The following is a 23,288-nucleotide window of genomic DNA, read 5'->3' on the forward strand; positions in this document are numbered from 1 at the left end:
GCCATCAACACAAGTGCATCTCCTTTCTCATTGGACCCCCAGGGACGAGGACAGAGTTAGGTGCACAGAAGAAAGACAGCAGTTGAGCCAGCTCAGTTCAGGATCACAATTGAGAAACGAGGGACTTCCTTGGTGGTCCAGTGGCTAATATTGTGCTCCCAATGCAGGGGGCCCGGGTTTGATCCCTGGTCAGGGAACCAGATCCCACATGCTGCAGCTAATGATCCTGCATGCTGCAACTAACACCCGGTACAGCCAAATAAATAAAAATATTATTTTAAAAAAGAAAAGTGATCTTTGTTAAGTCAAGGATCAGAGTGCGTACCTCTTTTGCTAGCCTTGCTGCCCTACAGGCAATGTAAAAATGTGCTGGCTGACTGGGAGGGTTGACCACTCTGCCTTCCCCGTTGAAGACATAATGTCATTGGTCTTTACCACTGTCCTGTCCTGCCAGTAACATCTGATTTGTATACAAGACTCCATCCTAAAGGCCCCTCAGTGCAGTACCTTGAGGGTGTGGAAGGTTTGGGGTGCTCCCCATCACTTCCTGCCCCAGATGAATTTCAGGGATCCTGAGCTGCTGATTTGGCTTCAGGGCATTGGGCAGGCCTCATCAGGCGAGTCGCTTCCCTCTTCAGGCCTTACTTTGCTCCCCTGAAAGATGACACCAGGGAGTAAATCGGTGGGCTTCAAAATGGTTTGAAGAGCCTTAGTAATTGGGTGGAAACCTCCTGAGGGGAAGGTTGGGTGAATTAGCTGGTAAGCAAGGAGGTGCTTTCATTTGTTTCATTCATTTTCATCCCTGCAAAAATCTAGAAGTTTTTAAAACCCTGGATTGAATTATCTCTATGGTTGCTTTGTACACTAAAGCAGCCAAAGTAGAAATAGGAAAGAGCTCCTTTCCTGATTGTTCCCTTCAGGACCTGACCTAGTTTTGGCCAAAAATCCAAAGACTACAGTTCAGGAGTTGCGGAGCCTCCCCAGACTGTCCCAACTTGTCGGCCACTGCCTCGTGTCAATCTCTGTGACCCTGGTGGAGACAGTTCATAAGAGCCAGCAGTTTCTGGTAGTCAGTTTTGTGCCCAGCTAGGCTAGACACTCTGAGAGAAAGAAAAGAAGACACAGAACTTGCCCAGGTAGGAACTTATCATTTAACTGAAGAGACAGAATTAGCAGCGAGAAGCATTAAAATAATGATAAAATCAAAATATAACTAAGTTCTCCAGAGGTCTGGAGTGATTCTTGGAAGGAGCGGGCCTTGAAGGAGAGTGAGGTGGACTCAGACAACTCCCCACCCTCAAGCCACGTGAGTCAGGGGAGCCACACAAGCGGTGACGTGGAGGTTCAGGTGGACTGCCCCATGTAGCCCGCAGCGGCAGCCGTGCCTCACAGGCCATAAAGAATCTTCCTTCGTAAGTCCTGTTTCTCTGCATGGGCTCTTGCCCAGGCCCCTTGTGTTTCCAGCAATGACAAGTTCCTTTTGGATGTGTTTGCAGATCCCCCTCCGCCGCAGCAGCAGCCACCACCTCCACCACCTGCGGACGGAGGCCCTCCGCCTCCTGCTCCAGGCCCACCATCCTCGGCTGCGCCCTAGCCTGGAAGACACAGGGGACGTCCACGCCCAGCGCCCCCAGCTGGAGTGGGGATGACAAGACTTGTGTTCCTCCGCTTCTTTGGGTTTCTTTCAGGATTTTTCTTCTCAAAGCCCCAAGCACGCACCCTGAATTTTCCCCATTCTTCTTGCTACCCCCTCCTCCGTACTCTGACACCTCCTGTGTTATAGGTCCTCCTCCAACACTCACGGGGGAAGCCTGTGGTGCCACTGTGCCCCAGTCACCCTGAAATACCTGGCGTCTCCCTGACCTGCTGTGGGGTATGCTGACAGTGTATCTGCAGGTCCTGTCAACGTTAGTGGTCTGTGTCTTTATCATTTTTTGCTCTCCTGCAGTTTTGTTCTGTTTTTGCTTTGTCTTATGCTTGTATGGATAATGCTTTATAATCATTACCACTTTTCTTTTTTTTTCTTTTGGTCATTATTGCTTTAAAGGAGAGCATCCTAAGTTAATAGGAACCAAAAAATAGTGATGGGCAGAGGGGATAGCCAGAGGGGACAAACCTTAAGGCATTGTAAGTGACCTTATTTCTGCTTATCTGAGCTAAGAATGGTGCTGATGGTGAAATTTCATGAGACTTTTGCCACACATGGACGCACCAAAATTAAAAGTGATGGGGTAAAGGGACTCCCCCCCCCCCCCCACAGCCGCCCCAATGTTATCCTTAGAGAGGACCGTGAGAGCCCCCAGCCTGCCTGGCAGAACACCACCTTTCATCCCTGGTAGGGAAGAGCACAAGCTTTAGAAGAGATCCACTATGTGCCCAGGCCCACTGGTTCTGGTTTTCTATGCAGATGGTTTGTTTGATTGCTAGGTGGGGTGGGCATTTTGTTTTTCTCAAAATTGTAAGCTTTGAGGGCTGCGATTTGGGAGGCATTCCTCAGTTCCCTAGACTAACCAGGAAAGTTTTGGGGGTCTTGGGCAATGGTCAGCCAATGAATCTAGCCCACTGTTTACTGCTTTGTGTGCATTCTTTTTTCTCCCTCTTTACAAGAAAGAAAAAACTTAAAAAAAAAAGTAGATAGTGCTGAGTTTAGCTCATGGACTTGGTTAGGTTGGCTGGGGGTACAGGTCCCCAATCTACCTCTTGCAGTAGTCAGGGTGAGTGGGATTTAGTGAAGCGGTACTTTAGGTTTGGGGTGGGATTGGAGAAGTGGGGCAAGACCAACAGCCTCTCATACCTTCTCCCTTCCCAGTCTGAGATCTCACATTCCATCTATCACAGGGTTGTCAAGGAGATGCTGTGGGTACTGAGGAACTCACTTGGCAATCAAAGCATCATGGCTTGAGGGTGGGGTCCTCTGGCTGGGAGAGTGGAGTGCCATTCCAGAGGAAGAGCCACAAAAATGCCTTAATATGAGCCCATTTCTACCCCTGCTGATGAGTGACTTGAGAGTTCTTGGTTTTCTCTTCTTGTCTTTCTTCCCTCTCCTCTATCCTTCCATGGGTGGGGAAAGGGTGTTTTGGGTCGAGCTTGGTTTCCAAAGCACCTGGCCTCTTCACATTCTCAAGTGGCAGTTTCCTTTAGAATGCAAAGTGGAACATCTTTTGGATATCTTTTCTATATATTCTATAAAGCTTTACATGTGTGAGGGTGTGGGAAGGTGATAATAAAACACCTTAGTACCTTTTTCCTTAATATCAGAAAGCAAAAAAAAAAAAAATCAAACCACAATTAAGATTTGCCTTTTAAACCCTCAGGTGTTACCTCTAACCAGGTGGCCCTGGTCACCATCAGAGTACTGGAACCAAGGAGACCTTGTTCCTTTTGTGAGTTTATTCCAGACTGTTGGGAGTGGAAATGAGCTTGTTTGTACTGGAGTTTAATTCCATTGCTTTTAACTCCAGAAAGACCCCAGTGCCTTTTGACAATGGCCAGGGTTTTCTGTATTTTCCCACCAGTCTTTCCCAAAGGAAACTTATTCCAAATACCTTTTCCACTGAGGTCTTTAAAGGAAAATGGAATTCTGGTTCATACTGTGGTCTCTTGCAACCTCAGGTCTTTAATGTGATCACTTTCAAATTTAAAAGATCCAGGTGGAAATGTTTTAACTATGCTGGTAATAATTCTACAGAATACCTGAATTCATAACACTGTTGTGTTTCAGTATAAGTGGTGACTTTTTATGTCTTTGATCTGGTTTCGTTCCTGTAATACAGCCACCCAGTTTTGTGAGAGGGGGGGAATAATACGTGGTTTTTGTACAAAAATGTTTCTCAGTGTGTTATTTTGGAAAAGTGAAGGGAGGGAGTTTGGGGAGACTGGAAGAAATTGATCAAGAAGGCCTAATCTCCCTCTTTTTCAGTGAATAAATGGACCATCATTTCTGGATTCTAGTCCCATTCTCTGCGTTCATATACCAGTTCTTCATGTGTCCTAGGAGGAATCTAAATATTCAGCCTCACCTCGTCTTGGTCATCAGTTAAAAGTTCAGTGGCTCGAGTTTCCTGACTGGTTGACCACCTTCTCACCTTCATGAGGCTCAAGGAACATATGGTTGAATGTGCCTGTTGATTTCTGTGGTCAAAATGAAGAAGGATGAGTGGACGTTCTTCAGGAACGGTGGCCAGCATCCTGGCACCTCTAGCAGAGAAATAGTTCTGCTTGGTGCACAAGAGAATTTTGGTCAGGTTGCAGTTTAGACAGCCCCGACTCAGAGGCAGGCATTGAGGGCTGATGATTCTGTGAACTTTGGCATATTCTCATGGCCAGCCCTTGAGCACCCACAGGTGCAGGCCCTGCACAGAAAACAGAAACCAATGCTTTCAAGATGCTTGTGAACCCAGCAAAGCAAAAGAAGCGGATTCTTTGTCTTCCAGGAAGTGGACACTTGGTCCTTCATGAAAGTATGTTAGCTGACTGTGCTGTGCTTTCTGACCTATTTGACCCTTCCCTCCAGTGAAAAGGGCTGGAACCAGCTGGGTCTCAAAGGACTCGTCCACTCCTCTCAGGGGGTGATGAGGGATGTTAATCCTTGATTCAGACGAAAGACTGGTCTGTCAACCTGAGTGTGAATTCTTTTTAGAACACACCAAGACTTGTACAGTTAACCAAGTTTCCACAGGTTCCTCAAATCCTTTCTGTTGAATAACTCCCCCAAATGCAATTGAGAACAGCAGTTTTCCAACTTCGGTACAGATCAGGAACATCTACAACTTTGTTAACATACAAGCTTCTGGGCCCCATCCTCAAAGCTTCTGATTCAGCAGGTCTGTCTGGGGTCCGTTCTGAAATTCTGCCTTTTTAACAGATTCCCAGGGAACCCTGATGGGTCTTGGGACCACCTTTTGAGGATTGCTGGTTAAGAAAGTTGTATGATAGAACAAGCTCTCTGCAGTTTCTGACAGTCACTTTGTGAGTCCATTAGTCTCATAAACATTTGAGAGCCTGTTGTGTGGCAAGCACTAGAACCTGCATACAGTCATAATTATGAATAAGGTAAGGCAAGACCCCTGCACTGCAGGCCACTTATGTTTTTGTAGGAAAAAATGGGGGATAATGTATATGGTCTGGGGAATACCAGACCATCAAACAGTTTCTGTAGTGCCAGGTGTCCACAAAGCAAAAAAGAACGGTATAATCAGTTGTTTCCTGGGGGATAATGTACATAGTCTGTGAATTGAATGTTTTTCATGATATCTTTCCTTCGAGGTTTGGTAAACAGGGTTGACCTTCAGTTCCCAGAGGTTGACTAAAAAGGTAGAAGAAGAGAGAGTCCTAAGAATCAACCAAAACAAAGTTTACTGAATTAATTACAGCTACCTCTCTCTTGGGCCACCCTTCCCTACTCCAGCTCTCAGGGGACACCAGTGGCAGAGAACCTCGTGTGGCCCCCCATCTTGCTCCTGGCCTGCCCTGCAGAACTGGAGCCATCTTTACTCCTTTCTGCCTCCAGAGGCTTTTCCAGGCCCTTACAAACCCATGTGGGTCAGCCAGGTGCCTGATTGCTGGCAGCCACCTTATACTACCACATACTCTTCAGGTACAGCCTTTGTGGGTCTCAGCAGAATCACCATGCCTGATACAGTACAGTGACACCACTGTCGGGTGGTCCCCAAGGACTTAGGAAGTGGGCGGGGCTCCTGATTTCTTGGGCTTGTTGTCACTGACAGTGATGGGTCTCCCATGGCCATCCAAGTTGACTGGCATTTCTTGTTCCAGTTACCCTGCAGGGACTGTGGGGTTCTCTAGCAGCACTTAGGTAGCCTGCTGAGCCAGCAGGACTCTTCTCAGGCAAGGCTGGCTGCTCCACGTCAGAGGCTGTGTTGGCATGTGCAGTGTGCCTTTCTCCCAACTGATTTGGCTTTGAGGTAATGAAGTTCCTCAAGTTCCAATTTGATAGCAGCCCCACTTCCCAAACAGGATGACCACCTCCAAGTTGTAGTGTCTTTCTAAGATGAGAGCACTTGTGCGGATTGAGAATGCAGAGCTTCCGGTAGTGAGGAGGTGGTGGTCAGCACAAAGAACTCAGACCCCTGCTTCTTGGCTCTTTGCGTCTTCCTGGTAATGGTGCAAGAAGGATCATTCCCAGTCAGCTCATCACAGAGCTGACTACCTTGTAGCCCAGAACCAGGTGTCTCTACTCTGCGCGCTGGAGAGTAGAAGAGAGGCCATGCTAGATGTCCCTTTCTGGCTGATCCAGGACATGAGTCTGGACAGCAGTGTTACACCCTGTTAAGAGAACATAGCGAATCTTTTTTTTTTTTTTCCTTTAAGTTTTGGCCATGCAGTGCAGCATATGGGATCTTATTTCCCATGTTGCAGGTTGAACCTGCAACCCCTGCATTGGAAGCACAGAGTGTTAACCACTGGACCACCAGGGAAGACCCCGTAGCATCAACTCTTAAACACCCAGCGGGGCAGGGGGAGAGGCAGGGGTTCCATTCTACCAAGTGAGGCCCTACCTCTGCATCTTGATTACTCTTCTGAAATGAAGAAGCAAGAATGAAAAGCCTCCATAATAAAATGGAAAGATTGGAAGTCAAAATGTTACTACAAGTCTTGGCCTTAGCAGTTCATTAGCATGATCTCAGTGTCCATTTGCAAGCATGTAAAGTGGCCGGTAGAACAGTAGTAGTATGGTTGTGAAGAGTAAGACAAATTAGAGCACTTGGAAAACTAGAACCTCAGGAAAATGTTCATGGTTACTACTGAAGACTTAAAGCCAGGAACTGTGCTGCTTCCTGTTCAGACTGAAATATGCCCTAGCCACAGCAACAGGAGCAGCTATGCCCCGGAGAACAGCCCCTGGCTTTGCCAGGGGTCTTCTATGCACAGAGCAGCAAGCTGTGTCCATGGCAGTGGGCCTCGTGCCTTCCTTGGTTCTGCCAAACCCAATGGGAACTTCAGAGGCATGCAGAAGCCATAGCCTCAAACATCCCTGATGCCCAAATCCAGGAGACTTGAATGTGGGGACATGGAGTGTAAGCTCTAGATAGTAGTTATTTACCGTTCTTTCAGTCTCCAATTTCTACATACTCTTGCTTCTCTTTTTTAGCCTACCCTCGCCCTGTCCCCAGTGTTCATTTGACACTCTATGGTTACTACTTTCAGATGTATGAGACAGGATACTGACTCTCCCAAGTCACTGCCTTGATGAGCTTCTGGCTTATGGAGGTATCACCTAACCAGATGTGTGCTGTACTTAGTTCTGAAATTGCTGGTGAGATCTGGGGAGGATCAGAATGAAACTGAATGATAGTTGATTTAAAATCCCCAAATGAAGAAAGTAGTAATAGAATCTTGTCTCCAGGGAAGGGAGGAAGGTCACTGAGGAAGGAGATATTTCATATTTTATTTTATACCATGTGCTTGTTTTACATAAGTCAAAAATTGAATTTAAAAGGATACATTTAAGTGTAATAAAATATATGAAAGGAAATATAAACTGGAGTAGGTAGAGCTTTAACAGAGGGGTGTGAAAAGAGCCCCCATCCAGACCTTTCTTGTGAAAAACTCAGGAGTGACTGTCATGCTTTAGGCACCAAAGGACCCATCTGTGAGGCCTCCTTCCCACAAAGACTGGCCTCAGGAAGGAGGAGGTTGGCATGTCCACGAAGGTCCTCCACCTTGACAACCCTACTCAAGACTCAAGGAGACACAGAAAGCAACACACAAGGCCTTGTATGTAAGGCCAAAAAAAAAAAGCTACAGGAAAGAAGAGGTGGTGCTGGCAGGTCCATTAGTACCTCTGTGGCTACAGGCAAGTGCAAACCCCTGCCTGGCCCTATCCTCAGAGAAAGTTGTGTTTCAAACTGGTATATACTGTCCCCAGAGGCAATATGAAGCCATGGAAAGAGCTTTAGCACATCAGCCCCTTGCAGACCCACAGTTCTATGGTGGGACTAAGATGGTTGCCATTCGTTCATTTATGCCTCCTACCCACCTTAAGCAGCTGTACCTGTTGCTGCCTGCGCAAGTGTCTTGCAGTCTAGTAGGGAATTATTGTAGACAGACAATGAGATCAGGGCAAAAGTGTCTAACTACTTGGGTCAGACTGAGAAGGCTTCCTGGATGGGAAGGTTATGGGAACTGAGCTTTCTGGGTTAAAGGATTTGCCAGGTAGATGGTGAGAGAGGAGGCACCAACCAGGATGAGCAAGTAGATCTAGTTCCAGTGAAAGAAACAGGCTTTGAATCCCATGGATGGAGGAGCCTGGTGGGCTACAGTCCATGGGGTCACAAAGAGTCGGACACGACTGAGCGACTTCATTTCACTTTGAATCAAGGCAACCCCATCCAGAGACATGTACTAGTGACAGTTCTTGGTCAGTTATGTGGGTCTCAAGTAATAAAAATGGGAGTGTCAAATACCAGAATTCCCACATCTCCGGCAGTGACCTCGAATATCATTAGGGTTAATAGATCAAAAGGCAGACAGGCGGTTTGGTGGACAAAGGAGGTGACTAGGCTGCGATCTGGAGATGAGTGGTTCTGTACCGCAGAGAGAGCTTAGGACAGGACCCACAGACTGTAACACCTGGCCTGGCATAAGCTGTTGTCCCTAGACTCTGATCTAGTCTCCTAGGGGTAGATTGCTCAGCTGGTAAAGAATCTGCCTGTGATGCAGGAGACCCCAGTTCGATTTCTGAGTCAGGAAGATCCCCTGGAGAAGGGATAGGCTACCCACTCCAGTCTTCCTGGGCTTCCCTGGTGGCTCAAATGGTAAAGAATCCGCCTGCAATCGGGGATCGATCCCTGGGTTGGGAAGATCCTCTAGAGGAGGACATGGCAAACCCACTCCAGTCTTGCCCAGAGAATCCCCATGGAGAGGAGCCTGGCGGGCTACAGTCCATGGAGTCGACTGAGCGACCAAGCGCCGGGACTACCCACCAACCTGAGCTTTGGTGGCCCGGGAAGAATTGGGGGCTATGTATTTTGGAGAGGGACCAAGGAACCGGGATTACAGGCCGCACCGTAGGCTGCCTTGAGGAGGGAAGTTCTTGCCCCCTGCCCCCAGGATGCATTCCGGCGGGCCTGGCTGTGCGAAGTCTGGGGCTTTGGCTGCAGACGGATTAGGTCTGATCCGATTAGAGCCTGGGAGGTCCACTTCGCCCCCTTGCCTGGCGCTGTCAGCGCCCGCCCTGCCCTCGTGGGGTCTCGGGGACCTCCCGGAGATCCTTCGCCCTGAACACCGGATTGGTGCAGAAATCCGAGAAGCTCCGTGTGCCCTGCGTTCGCCTCACTGGCACAGCGCAGGCTGGGGCTTCCGCCCCTGCGGCCCTTCCGAGCCCCGCCCCGAGCCTGCGGGTGTCTGGGCGCCCCCTCCGTGCTCGCTGCGTGGCGGGTGGGTTCCTCACGGTTGAGGGGGCCCGTGCCAGCCCCTCCACTGGGAGGGCGGGACCACGGCCCCGCCCCGCAGGTCTCCCGCCAGTGCACCTGGCGGCTAATGCCACGCGCGGCGCTGTGCGGCTGCCCGCGCGCTACCCCGCGTCCGTTTGTCTCCGCGTGCAGAGCCGGGGGTCTGTCTGTCCCCACCGCAGGAGGACTGAGCGGGGCCGGCGTCAGAGCTACGTGCGGCGGGGCGGGCGCGGCGGGCGGGGTAGGGGCGGTACTGAGCGCGGCAGCGGCGGCGCGGGAGGCGGGGAGGCGCGGCGCGCCGGGGACAGCGGCGGTCGGCGGCGGCATGCGGCTTCTCCCTTTGCCCATCGTGGGCTGAGACGGCCGCAGCACGGGCGGGAGGCGCGGCGGCCGGTGAGCCGAGGGCGCAGCCAGTTGGGCAGACCGCGGACAGCGGTCGGGGCGCCGCGCCATGGGCCGAGCCGAGGGCGGGGGCCCGGGCCGGGGGCCACCGCCGCTGCTGCTGCTTCTGGGGGTTACGCTGGTCCTCGCCTCTGGGGCCGCGCCGGGTAGGTACAGACTGCGACCGGGACCCCAGCGGCTCTCGCGCCCCACCTTGGGCCAGGGTCCCGTTGGCTTCGGGTACAGAGGTGTCCGAGAGCTGTGCCAAGGGGGCGGGGCAGCGTCTTGCCTGCAGCCCGGGCGGGGGAAGGGGCGCACGAGGACATGGGGGGACTTGGTGGAGGCGACTCGGCGGCCGCCACCCGAGTGTGGGGACCGAGGTATTGGCTGGGGGTGGGCCTGTTGGGGCGGGGCCTGAGGGTGAGATTTCGGGGCGGGACTTGGAGGTGATGGCGGGGCGTGAGAATGCGAGTTCGGGGCGGAGCCCTAAGGGTGCGACTTTGGGGCGGGGCCTGGTGGTGGAATGGAGCCCCGAAGGTAAGACTTTTTGCCAGGAGCCAGAATTGGGGGCCGCCCGGGTTAGAGCGCGGGTGATGTCGGGGGCGGGGCCTTTCGCTTGGGGGCGGGGCGTAAGCGAGGATAACGTTTGGTCGGGTGTGTTCTAGGGCTTGTGGGGCGGACTCGGGGCGGGGTTAAGGGTGGGGCGTGGTCTTGGGAAAGCTTGAAGCTGAGGCTTAAGGTTGGCGGGGGTCTGAGAGAGCAGCCGCGGCGGGGGCGAGGTGCTGCCCCAGCTCTAACGCGCGCGCGGTCCTTGACGCCCCGCCCCTCTCCCTCCCGCCCACAGTGCGTGAGGCGGGCAGCGCCGTCGAGGCAGACACGCAGGTGAAGAGCGTCCTGGCGTGGGAGCCGCGTGCTAACGACACGCGGGAGAAGGCCGGCCCACCAGCAGCTGGGAAAGATGAGACTTCTCCTCGGACTGCGCCCGGCGGCGAGCAGGCCTTGGTGGGCCCTGGGGTCGGGGCTGAGGAGGCGCTGGAGGCGTCGGCGGCGGTGACAGGCACAGCCTGGCTGGAGGCCGACAGCCCAGGCCTGGGCGGAGTGACCGCAGAGGCGGGCAGCGGCGACACCCAGGCCCTTCCAGCCACGCTTCCTACTCCCGACGAGGCCCTCGGGCCGTCCTCGACGTCCCCAGCCACCCTCGAGGCTACGGAGGCCAGCGAACCACCCTCTCCCACCCCTGGCGACAAGCTGAGCCCAGGCCCCGAACTCCCCAAGGAGAGCCCCATGGAGGTTTGGCTGAACCTGGGAGGCAGCACACCTGACCCTCACGGGTCAGAGCCCACGTACCCCTTTCAGGGCACACTGGAGCCCCACCCAGCGTCAGATATAATTGACATCGACTACTTCGAAGGATTGGATGGTGAGGGCCGTGGCGCCGACCTGGGGAGCTTCCCTGGATCGCCAGGTACCTCAGACCACCACCCTGATCCCGGGGGAGAGACCCCTTCCTGGAGCCTGCTTGACTTATACGATGACTTCACCCCCTTTGATGAGTCTGATTTCTACCCTACCACATCCTTCTATGATGATTTGGATGAAGAGGAGGAAGAAGAGGAGGACAAGGATGCAGTGGGAGGCGGAGACCTGGAAGATGAAAATGACCTTCTAGTGCCCACTGAGAAGCCTGGTCTGGGGCCCGGGACAAGCCAGCCCACAAGTCGGTGGCACGCTGTCCCTCCACAGCACACTCTGGGGATGGTCCCCGGCAGCAGCATCGCCCTCAGGCCCCGCCCAGGAGAGCCAGGCAGGGACCTGACACCAAGCGAGAACGGCACCGTGTGCCACGGTGGCTTTGTGAAACATAACGGCTCCTGCCGGTCGGTGTGCGACCTCTTCCCAAGTTACTGTCACAATGGTGGCCAGTGCTACCTGGTGGAGAACATAGGGGCCTTCTGCAGGTAAGGACGTGGCAGGCAGGTGTCCAGGGGGTTTGTCAGAGAACTCCTGAAGAGGGCATGGGAGGCTGCCTCAGCAGAGAGGGGGATGTGGCAGATTCCCAGAGATTGTGTGTTTACGAGTCAAGAGATGATCCCAGTAAATATTCTACAGACTGACAACTTAAATGTACTTCCTGTGAGGTCATCACTAGGAGAGTTTCCTCAGAAGTAAGATTGTGGATTTCCTCTAAGTGTTGTGCCCTTTACCAAACCAGTAAACTATAAAGGCAAAATGAAAGGACTTGGCTAAGGATTTTGGAAAAGGCTTTTGCTGGCTTGAGGGCAAGTTCTTGTTGGCAAGTTCTGGCTAAATTTGCAGAAGGAGAAGGTCCATAAATGCCCTGGTAGAAGAGAGAACTGCTGACCACTCCCTCTGAGCCATGTTTGAGGCAGAAGGACCCCATGACCCTGTGGGGCACGTGCTTCAGGTGGCACAAGTGAGGACCTTCTCGTTGGAAAAAGACCCCAGAGAGCAGCCATTCAAACAGGTCAAGTCAGGCAGTGTCCTTCCTCACACAGCAGACATGGTGGCGTTTCTTAGTTCTGGATAGTGACTTTGCTCCTTCTACCTTGGTTGTTGTCTTCCTGGAGATACTCAGTCCGACATGTTTTAAAGACCCAGAGAGCTTAGTGTCAGAAGGATATTGTGTGCAGCCACCAGCCCATGCCTCATTAGTAATTAACCCCATATACCTGCCCTCACGGCAAGGTAGTTAACCTGCTGGAGAGCTCACGGGCTTATTCTGGATGAAGCACATGTCCTGGGCCGAGTGGTTTGCTTGTCTCCATCCTTTACAGGCCCTAGAAGTGGCAAGGAGATCTCAGATTCTTCTGAGACTTGTTTCCACTGGTCCTAAGAGTGAAACATTTCTGTAATCTGGGTATCTCTATTTTTTAAGTGCCATAACCTATGTTTATTTTTCTGGGTCTTTTTGGAGGTATATAAAGAATTCAGATTCTATAGGTCTTAATGTTCTGACAGAAGAATAATATAATGCATGCATGCTGTGCCTTTGTCATTAAAGCTTGAGTTTCCTTCCTATGAAGTTCTTTCCTATAAATGATCATGTCATTAGGGTCACTCATATAGGATGTGTCCACACAGCTCTGATTGGAGCTGTCCAGCCATTGCCAAAAAGAACTGTGATCAAGAAATTATGGCAACAAGACCTTGCTGGTTGCTTAAGGGCTACCAGAAATACAAGTAAACCCTGATTTTGCTCCTCAGACTCTAGTTGTGGAGGGAGGACTATAGTAATGATTTTAGCCTGGGAGCTGTGGAATTTGTGTGCAAAATTAGTATCTTTCATCCTATTGGAGACCTGGGTTTTCACCTTCGAAGTTAGCTCCCCATCAGAGTATGAAATTTGGAGCCTCGTTGCCTCTGGAGCACTAGAACAATTCCCATAACCTCCTGGAGCTATCAAGGGACCCCCAGTAGTAAGCATGACCTCACTGAGTGGCATGCCTATACTGACCTTGGATCCTCCAGTGGGTCCTGCCTTAGGAGGGCTTCTCACTAGTCTACTCCAGCCCCCTTTGCACAGCTTCCATCCCAGGATCACCCACCCTGGGCCTCCCTACCAGAAATTCCTCCTCTGACGGGTACACCCAGGTCCAGCCCCAGCTTGGAAACTGTTTTACATTCCACTCACAGGAGGCTGCCGAGTCCTTGGTTGCAGACTGCAGCATGCTTTTGTCTGTATCACCCAACCACTGCAGGGAAATGAGCAGAGCTATGGCAGAACTTCTCCAGAGCACTCTGTTAGAGGGACCTTCTTTCCCTGCTGTCCTCCAACAGCCTCCCACGACTGCAGAGGGGCAGCTGGATAAGAGAATTCACTGCTTGCCACAGAGCCCCACCCTCTTCTAGGTGCAGAGTGGCTAATTCTCCCGTGTTTGATTTCCCCATTTCTGGACTCCTTTCTCCTGTCTGTCATTCACCCTGAGGTTCATGTCCTCCCTCCTTTGCCTGCCTCTGTATCCTTCCACATTTTTTCCTCTTTGAAGCAGCCTGGTTCCCATGGAAACAGTAATGTCATTGGAAGAGTTGGAGCCTGGGAATGTCCCCAAGGGCAGGAGAAAGTCACTCAACAAAAGGACTGAAACCCACCCAGAGGGTTGATTCTCACTCTGCTTTCATGACAGTTCTCATGGTGACAGGACAGGAAGCTGTAGGGGCGGCACTTGGGGGGCTGCTGAGATGGGGGAGAATGTACATCTGTCTTTGTGCTTGTCCTTGTCTGTTGCTTCCTTATTTTCAGTGTCTGGTTAGCCACGTGAACTAGATGGGACTGCAATGCCCCAAGATAGGGCGGGTCCTACTACTTTGTGGCGGTAGCTCCTATTGATCTTGTTTTTCATCTTTTTTTTTTTCCCCACCAGAGCCCAGGGCAGGGGCTTGGGGGGCTCTGGGGGAATCTTGTGATTGTTGTCATTGAAGTGGAAAACGGGGTTCCCTTCCCTCAGTCACTGCGTAGTCCTGTGAACGGCCAGTGTGCTCAGTTTCTCAGCACCCCGTGTACCTCATTTGTGTCAACCACCCTTGACGCATTTGTGCCACACATTCTTCATGGTGTGGTTGTAAAGAGGAGGCAAGAATAGCAACCCTAAAGTCTGCACAGTTGAGGACACCACACTTCCTCTAGCTGCTCCTAGGAGCAGGGTGTTGAAGTAAGCCCCGGGGTCAGGGGTCAGACACTCGCTGTGGCCACGGCTGCCTGCCCGTCGCCTCAGCCTCCCCTTGTCACCGCTGCAGGTGCAACACGCAAGACTACATCTGGCACAAGGGGATGCGCTGCGAGTCCATCATCACCGACTTCCAGGTGATGTGCGTGGCTGTCGGCTCGGCCGCCCTTGTGCTGCTCCTGCTCTTCATGATGACGGTGTTCTTCGCCAAGAAGCTCTACCTGCTCAAGACAGAGAACACCAAGCTGCGCAGGACCAAGTGAGTCTGTGACTGCCAGCCCCGCCCTGTGCGATCCAGGGGTGTGGTCGTGAGGGTTTCTGGCATCTGCTGTCCATACCTGCTTGCGTTTTTGATACCAGAGATTCACCCAAGCTTACCCGTTCCTACACAGAATGTGCTGGAATTGCAGCAGAGGTTAGGCCCCTGTGGCAGACTGCAGCTGTCCAGCATCATTCCACACACACACACACACTCGCCATCTTGTCTTAGGATGCTTAGAAAAGGCAAGCAGAGTCTAGCAGCTCCCAACTGTGGTCAAATGTTACTGCGCTCAGCCCCACACCCCCATCTGATTGCACCTGCTTCCCGGGTCTTTGACAGCCAGAGGCCGGTGTGAGGATTTCGCTCCCAAATCACCATGAAGTGACTCCTCCAGCTCCCTCAGATGTGCCGTCCTCTTCAGTGAAAGGATTTAGCAGCACATTGCTTTTCAAACTGGTCCACCCTGGTCCAGGCAGAAGAACAGAGGCCTCAAGGAAGTCCCCGTTCCCTCTAAGTAGAATGTGAGGAGTGCTAGGACCTCGGCCTCACTTCCTCCACTGTGGATTTTAAGGACCATATGGGCATATCACGGAGAAGGCAATGGCACCCCACTCCAGTACTCTTGCCTGGAAAATCCCATGGACGGAGGAGCCTGGTAGGCTACAGTCCATCGGGTCGCTAAGAGTCGGACACGACTGAGCAACTTCACTTTCACTTTTCCCTTTCATGCACTGGAGAAGGAAATGGCAACCCACTCCAGTGTTCTTGCCTGGAGAATCCCAGGGACGGCGGAGCCTGGTGGGCTGCCGTCTATGGGGTCGCACAGAGTCGGACACGACTGAAGCGACTTAGCAGCAGCAGCATGGGCATATCAAGTCTCATTTCAGCTCTTCTCTGAACAGAGGAGTGACAGCTGTGCACCTGTGAGAATCAACATGCATTTACCCTTGAACCCCTGCCTTCAACACTCAGATGTGACCTTACCCACCATGAAGCAGTCACTGTTATCGCTTAGCAAAGTAAAGAACCTTCTGAAATGTCACAGGAGTCAGAAAAGGAGACTGGAGTTCAGCTTCCTCAGGACCCAAGAGGCAATTTATGCAGGACCGCCCCACCCTCTTTACCCCTGTTGTTTCTCCTCAGTTAATTCCCTCTCCCTGACCCAAGACTCCCTCCAGAGAATGGGACTGAAGGACTTGCCCTGGGTCCTGGGAAAGGGACAAAACACCATCTGTTGCTCCTTTGCTGGGTAAACTCGTGGGACGTGCAGATGCCAGCGCTCTCTGCCGCCTTTCAGCTAACCGTCCTGGGGCTACGAGGGCCTCTCCATTGTGCCTGTGCATTGAGGCAGGGCTGTATCTGTGCATGTGATCACAAGCCAAGGCCCTTGGCTCCTCACACCGCCACTGAGGGGGTGGGGGAGGGTCAGGGTGGGAATGGGACCACCTACCAGGGCTGCTGCTGATGACTGGGGAGAGAAGGAGTGCTGCCAGGGCAGTAGAGAAGCAGGAGCTGAGGCCCAGGGAAGGGCCCCCTTCTAGGTCTTCTTCCTGGAACCAGTTTGCATTTTGCATGGCTCCCCCAGCCCTTCAGCTCAAATGCCACCTTCCTTATTTCCCTCTGCACACCTCCTTTCTTTCCCAAGCCTGGTTACCACTCTGAAAATGCTATTAATACATGTACCCAGTGCACTACAGATACTGCTGTAGCATATTGATTCTAAGATACCCATTTTTTCCCCACATATTAGCATCTCTGAAATTGGATTGTGTCTTACAGTCGCTGGCATCTTATAATCACTGTTGGCCAGATGGCAGTCATGATGTAGTTGTACTTGTCTGGCAGGCGCAAACGTGGTCATAGCTGTTCATATCGTTGTCAGCTCTTTATCTAAAGTCTAAATGAGCACCTTAAAGTGTGTAATGAAAACTCTAGGTGATAAGAAAGGATTGGATCATGGTTTAAGTGGCTGAAGGTTTTTCTTAGTGGTACAGCAAATAGGACCACACCATGGCATTTGATGAAATACAGTGCTTGCCCCGTGAAGCTTCTATCAAATTTCACTGCAGTCGTTTCACTTACATTTTCTCATCTCTCTTCTGTCCTAACCAGCAAATTCCGGACCCCATCTGAGCTCCACAACGATAACTTCTCCCTGTCCACCATTGCCGAGGGCTCTCACCCAAACGTAAGGAAACATTGTGACCCTCCGCGTTCCTCCTCCCCCTCATTGCCTGTGCCTTGGCTCTCTATGAAATGCTATCTGTCGGGTAACTTGTCTTCTTCACATCTGTCCTTGTGTCTGCTCCCACCCCTGCCCGCGTCTCTGGTTCACTTCAGCATATGGAGCCACTCCTCAGAACTCTGAGGGTCTGGATAGTGTGGCCTGTCCGGGCCGTGAAAGTGAGAAGAAGGGCGTGATGGCGTGTCACTTCCTGGACAGGCAAAGGGACACAAAGTACAGGAGAGCTGTTGCTGGGATGGTGCATGATTTTTAGCTTCATCTCAGCTCTAGAAGTCTGATTTTTGTCTTCTTTTCTGCATTGAGAAGAAAGCCTCTGCTTTTCTTGCTAGGGACTTCCTCGCTGGTCTTTGAAGCAGATGGTGCTTGTTCTTTGGGGTGAATGGGAAAACCTCTGGGATGGCCGGAGAAACAGTCTCTTTGACATAGTTTTGAGGGCCCTAAAAATGAGCAGGCTATACACTGGTTATATACACTGAAAGGCCAATCTAGGATAGTTTTTTAAAGTTTTTGATATAAAGGGAAGCACAGAACACTGGCAGAAACGTAAGTGTAGGGATAAATCTGTCCTTATGAGGATGGGTTTATAAATGTAAGTTGAAACCCAATAAGAGGTCCCGATAGACCATTTCCTTTTTTTATAACTGGGGAAAGCGCATCCCCAGAAGGCAAATGGGAAAATAATAGTATATAAGGCTTTGTTCACCAAACCCCAGAAAAGAACAAGTTGACCTGTGGAAGGAGGAGAAAAGGAGTCAATTTAAATAAGAAATAAAAAAGGCCAATTTAAGCTAATTTTTTAAAGACTTTACTATAAAGGGTAGAGAAAGAACAGATATACTTTACGTGGTATGTACCAAGATACTAATAAGTTTAAGATGACCATAACTGTCAAGGGAACAAGATGTCCTGTCACCTCTGAGATTGGTGACCACTCCAATCAACCCCCAAGGATGTAGGATGTGCCTTGTCTTGGAACACCCCATCCCAACATATCCAGCCCCTGGCAGTGATGTGCATGTAGTTGTCATTTATGAATTACTGGTGATCAGTGGCCTGCCGTGGGGTCTCTCAGACCCACTGTCTGATGTGCCATCTCATACATGAGGGACAGCAGGCCTGACCTGTACAGGAGTGCTTGCAGTCAGGGAGTGAAAGGGTCCTTAGCAAAGCTTCTGACTCATGCATTTCTGGCAGCCTTGGTATGTCCACCTTTGCTCCTCACAAAGATGGAGGGGAAGGAAATAGCGCCTCTTGGAGGCCTTGGTTGCAGGAACCAACACAAAGGTTTCCAGTTCTTATGGGAAATCAAGGCATTTATCCAGGAAAACTGCCGCTGACCTTGAGTTCAGCATTTGGCAGAACAGAAACAGAGTGGAGCAAGGCGGTCAGCCGTGGGGACTCTGCCCGAGCAGGGCCCTGGGGTTGTCGGGGCAGCACCGAGGGCAGCACTCAGCTTTCTGGCTCCTCTGGGATCCTGGGGGCCATTTCCACAGGCATCGTTCCCTCAGCTTGTGCCCCAGGGTCCATCCTGTCACCTCTGCCAAAGCCCTGAACCTGTGGGGGGTGGCTCTCCTGTCCAGCAGCTGGATTTTCCACTTCACCTCTCATTCCCTCCACCTCACCCAGAAGTCAGACTCGGTCATAGTCAAGATCTTGTGCAGTGAAGACAGTTACCACCTTATGATGAAGTGGAGCCCTGGCCGTTGCTTCAGCCACCACAGTGACTGCTGACAAGCGCTGCTGGCAGCAGGATGAAAGTGAGAGAACCTCCAGATGAGCTGGGAGCCAAAACAGGGGCAGCTAGTCTCCCCATCCCTCTCCCTTCACCCCTCAAAAAAAAAGAATCTTGCTGATTTTGGCATCTCCTAAAATTTTGTAGAGTTTTCTTTATCTTATTAGAGGGGTTATTTCTTTTACATAAGTCAAGGAATGGGTCCTTTTCCTACTCAGTTCCAATAATCTTTATAAACCACTGTCTGAAAAGATTTCAAACAACAAAGTACCGCTTTGGGTCTGGTCTGGGAAGGGTCCGTGGCTGGTGTCTATGTTGGGGCACGTCCCTCTCCCCTGCTACGTGCATCACTCCGTGCTGCTCCTGGACTGGGCCCTCTGCAGTGATGTGGGAGCCTGTGGCTAGTGAGCCAGCAGCTGAGTGTGTGTGGGTCTTGTGTCACTGAGCAGCCAGCCTCAGAAAGAAACTTCAGAAGGAGAAGGAAAAGCCCGCGGCTTTTCAGCCCCTGCTATGAAGGTTTGCCCTTTTCCGGGAGGAGTGGCAAATGTGTAGAAGACTGGGCACCTCCCACTGCATGGCATGAGCGAAGTCACCTTAATTCTGTGGGTGAACTGCCTGAGTGCCAGAAGCCACCCTGTCCATCTCCCAGCTGTGCTGTCAGAGCAGTGTCATGGCTGGGACTTGGTCCTCCTGAGATTGGATAGACCTTCCAAGAGGTCCCTTAGTGTTCCCCCACCCCACCCTGCCAATTTAAATCTTTCCTACTTCCCAGTCTCTGTTTCCTCCATATATTTGGTAAAACACTGGCTGCCCGCCCCCTTCTGATAGAGGCTTGTGTCTGAACAAGAAGACATCCAGGCGTGAACCCCTGGCAGAAGGATGCCCATATGGCTGGGACAGAAAGCTGGAAGTAGTTCCCAGGGCTTAGGCCATGGGGAGGTCCAGTTTCCTCAAGATGAGGGACTTCCACCAAATCAAAGGCAGAGGGGCTTTCAGCTGAGGGACTCAGCCACCCTAGGCTTAAGAGGATGGAGTTCTGGAGCAAAACATGGACGAGAATCGCTCCATCCTAGTCTAGACACGCCCTCACCTGTTCTACCTGCTGAAGGTACTTAGATTGTCTCATAGCATTGTCGGATACCTGTGTTCCTGATTTGTAGGATTGACTTCTCCCATCCATTGGCCCGGAAGGCAGCTTTCGCCTCTGTCCAAGTCCTCAAGAGACCAAGTTTAATTAAGTTCCCCACCTTCATGGCGTCACAGTTTTGATGCCCAGGTCTATACAACTCACTGAATTCATTTTTTCACGTTTTGAGAATATCCCTGTGCCCCTGTATGCCCCCGAGGAGAGTGTGATGGGGCCAGGGTAGGGGTGGTTATCTTGAAAAATGTGAAAGTGGGTTCCATCCTTGTCAGAGGAGAGGTGAGTGTAGGCCATCCTATTTTGCTCCAAATTTTGCTGTGATCCCCAGTCCCTTCTACTCAGGGTCTCAGGTGTTTATGTCCAACGTCTTCCCCCACAGCTCACACAAGTTCTACCTCATCCTGCTTCCCTCTCAATAAAAAAAAACCTGTGTGTGTGTGTGTGTGTGTGTGTGTGTGTACATTATACACTTCATACATCAGGGTGATCTTTCCATCTCAGCACATAGACATTTATGACACTGAACAGTTTTTTCTCGGCCTCTCCAAGCAGGCTTAGAAAATACCCACTGCCTGTAGGCTGTGTGCAGTGGCCTTGCCTTAAATCTGCCTCAACACAGAATGAAGTTCATTTCTCCTTGTGCTTGTCTCATACACACTAGAATTGAGGAGCGAGTGTCTCGCTGTTGTCTGTAAATCACTCCTGAAGTCTTCGAAACTCTCAGATTGCTCTGCGCAAGCCGGTCTTCTGGGACAGTGCTCAGTGAGGCTGGGGCAGGGGGCAGGTCACAGTGATTTCTATACACACAGCACATTGAACACCTGTAGCGTCCGATGTAAGCCTAGCGCCTTTCCCTACTTCCCAACTAGTCCCTCCCCTGACCTAGTGCCATTACAGGTCAGACTCAGGAGCAGGCAGCATGGACTCGGGCTCACTGTTCTGTAGAGAATGTCCTGGTCCTTAATCACCATGAGTATCTTGAATTTCAGAAGTGATTAAAACAAGAAAGGGCTGAGCTGGCTGGTCAGATAGGCATCTTCTTGCCCTCCATGAACCTGCCTGGGTGGCTACACAGCCTCTTTGATCTGCAAAAATTCCGAGCACTTACAATAGCTATTTGGGGCTCCTGAGAAAGAATCCAGGCCCCCTGGGTAAAATCTGCTGAGGGAATCCTCAAGAAAGAGTAATGGGAAGACAGGTGTTGCTGTAAGTTCTCTGAATGCAGAGTTGGAGGACTGTGTACTGGTGTGGGTTTCCTGGGAACCGTTAACAAGTTCAAGCAGGTTCAGGAGCTTGTCCTCCGGCTGCAGGCAACCCAGAGAGGCAGGAGGGTGCGGGGACCCATCGGAGAGGGGTTGCAAACCAGCAGTGCAGGGCTTAGACTGAGGGAGCACCTTGTAAGTCGGCGTCTGTGTAGTAGATCAATTCTGATAGGCTCGCACATCTCCGGCCTCTAGTCAGAGAACGTGAATTTGCTGTGGGGAGAGGGGCCCTGACTCTGCCGGAATCAGCTCTGCGCCTGACCACAGCCCTGTTTGCACACCAACAAGTCATGTTCCTGATCAAGACCTTTTTGCGAGAGCAGAACTCCTCAGGATGGAGGGCCGTGTGAAGAGAGGCCGGGCAGAGCTCACCAGCAGGTGAGGCTTTAGAGGGACCAGGCTGAGTATTAAAAGGGACTGTTTCTCCCCAGTCTGGCTTCTGTTAAAGGTATTTGTAACTCAGTTACCTGTCGGGTTTTCATCCATACATGGCCAGTGTTTTTGAGGATGATGTTCCGAAAAAGTAGCTCCTAATGAGTCACTTTGGTTCATCCAAGCCTCAGCGCTTTCTTCCTTTTCTCAGTTTTACTTTTTTTTTAGTAAAATAGAAAAGTCTGAGATGTTACTTGATTCCTCCACCCATTGTCTCCTTCCCACTCTTGCCTCAGCTTTTATTTTTCTCTTCCAGGATGATTCTAGTGCTCCCCACAAAATCCAGGAAGCTCTCAAGTCCTGCCTGAAAGAGGAGGAGCCATTTAACATCCAGAACTCCATGTCGCCCAAACTCGAGGGTGGCAAGGGTGACCAGGCCGACCTGGAGGTGAACTGTCTTCAGAACAACTTAACCTGAAGCCACAAGAGAGGAAGTGGGGGGTGGGGGTGGGGGAAGAAGCATTATCTCCTCTTGTACAGATTCTATTTCTTGTAACCATTTGTTAAACTCCTTTCTTTTTCTTATCTCATGGCATGCCTTGGTATATTTTGTACAGGAGGGAAAAAACACACCATAAGCAAAGAACCTGAAGAGAATTACAATACATTGGATTGTTCTGTCTGTGCTGTCTGTACATTGCTTCTGCTGCTGTGATTTCTAAACCTATGCTATTATTCAACTGACTTTTTTTTTGTACTTTGACCCACCTTTTTTTGAAATACTGGTAAAAAAAAAAAAAGTTCTTGAAATAAAACTTTTTAAAAAGCCATTTTTCCTGGTGTGCCTGTGTCTACTCCCTACCCTTTCTTGTCACTTTGAGTTGAATTCCTACCTTTATTGAGGATGTGTATTCATACACGTTTCATATCCAAGAAATGATCTATGTATTAGTCTGCTTGAGCTGCTATAACAATACTACAGCCTGGGAGGCTTAACCAACAGACGTTTATTTTCTGAACTTTCTGGAGGCTAGAAGTCCAAAATCACATTGACAACAGAGTTGATTTCTGGTGAGGCCTCTCTCTCTGGCTTACAAACAGCCACCTTCTTGCTGTGTCCACAGTGGCCTTTTCTATGTGTGCATGTGGAGGGAGAGCGTTCTCTGGTGGCCCTTCATCTTTTTATAAGGATGACTTCTATAATCTTTGAATTAAGACCCTGCTCTGATGACCTCATTTAACCTCAACTACCTTATCTCCAAACACAGTCACATTAGGGGCTTCAACATATGATATTTGTGGAGGACACAATTCAGTCCGTAACAGTCTGTAGCACCTATTATTCAAAATACTCTTTCCTTCTTTCTTAAAACATGTATTCATCACATACTCAGCCAGGTGCTATGCTAGATGCCAGGAGCTCTAGATGAATAAGGTAGACTAACCTCAAAAAGTTAACAGTGTATGTGAGAAATAGTCTTTTAAACGTTTTTAATATATTGTGTCAACAGAGTATAATATATACAAAGCTGTGAGAGCTGGATTTATGAATTCAGAAAGGCTTCAAGGAGAGAGGTTTACACTGGGTGTTGAAGGATGGGAGGCATTTGTCAGGAGGATGGAGAAGAAAAGGACACTCACAGGAGAGTTCTGTGTGACTAGAGGATTGTGAAGGGAAGACATCTTAGGGCATGGGGTTGGAAAGGGCATTTAAGGACAGATTGCCAAGGTGGTGGTTGTTTAGTCACTAAGTCATGTCCAACTCTTTGCAACCCTATGCACTGTAGCCTGC

At 50.7% G+C, this 23,288-nt stretch overlaps 2 protein-coding genes across 23 annotated transcripts in view; both read left to right on the forward strand.

Moving 5' to 3' along the window:
* SMARCC1 (SWI/SNF related BAF chromatin remodeling complex subunit C1) overlaps positions 1-3,945 on the forward strand; it is a 122,429-nt gene extending 118,484 nt beyond the window's left edge. For 5 of the 6 annotated variants that reach the window (XM_081525820.1, XM_081525821.1, XM_081525822.1 and 2 more), the window contains one exon: positions 1,497-3,945. In XM_081525820.1, the coding sequence (XP_081381946.1) occupies positions 1,497-1,594 (98 nt within the window). In that variant the 3' untranslated portion in view covers positions 1,595-3,945. The remainder of the gene's footprint in view (positions 1-1,496) is intronic. The other variant, XR_014064220.1, reaches the window with a different exon arrangement.
* Positions 3,059-22,326, forward strand: CSPG5 (chondroitin sulfate proteoglycan 5). Of its 17 annotated transcripts, XR_014064224.1 has the most exons (9): positions 9,766-10,174; positions 10,639-10,904; positions 11,151-11,259; positions 11,395-11,752; positions 14,550-14,738; positions 16,854-16,929; positions 18,613-18,743; positions 21,320-21,502; positions 21,813-22,326. XR_014064224.1 is itself a non-coding variant. In XM_081525833.1 (6 exons), exons 1-6 carry the CDS (start codon positions 9,865-9,867, stop codon positions 21,972-21,974), a joined length of 1,503 nt encoding a protein of 500 aa, XP_081381959.1. In that variant the 5' UTR covers positions 9,565-9,864; the 3' UTR covers positions 21,975-22,326. The 17 variants fall into 17 exon arrangements, 13 of the variants coding, with proteins under 13 accessions (XP_081381952.1, XP_081381955.1, XP_081381959.1 ...); XR_014064223.1 differs by having other exon boundaries at positions 9,565-9,961; positions 10,639-11,259; XR_014064221.1 differs by having other exon boundaries at positions 9,565-9,961; positions 10,639-11,752.
* The last annotated feature ends 962 nt before the right edge of the window (positions 22,327-23,288 follow it).

Source organism: Giraffa tippelskirchi, chromosome 9 (genome assembly GCF_054371585.1).
Source record: "Giraffa tippelskirchi isolate mGirTip1 chromosome 9, T2T-mGirTip1v1.2.pri, whole genome shotgun sequence".
Lineage (NCBI taxonomy): Eukaryota > Metazoa > Chordata > Mammalia > Artiodactyla > Giraffidae > Giraffa > Giraffa tippelskirchi.

Bases quoted from the DNA above. Each gene is read 5' to 3' on its own strand.
- CSPG5 (XM_081525825.1), top strand. From the start codon at position 9,865: ATGGGCCGAGCCGAGGGCGGGGGCCCGGGCCGGGGGCCACCGCCGCTG. The intron at 11,753-14,549 runs GTAAGGACGTGG...TCACCGCTGCAG, and splicing joins AACATAGGGGCCTTCTGCAG to GTGCAACACGCAAGACTACA. The intron at 14,739-16,853 runs GTGAGTCTGTGA...TGTCCTAACCAG, and splicing joins ACCAAGCTGCGCAGGACCAA to CAAATTCCGGACCCCATCTG.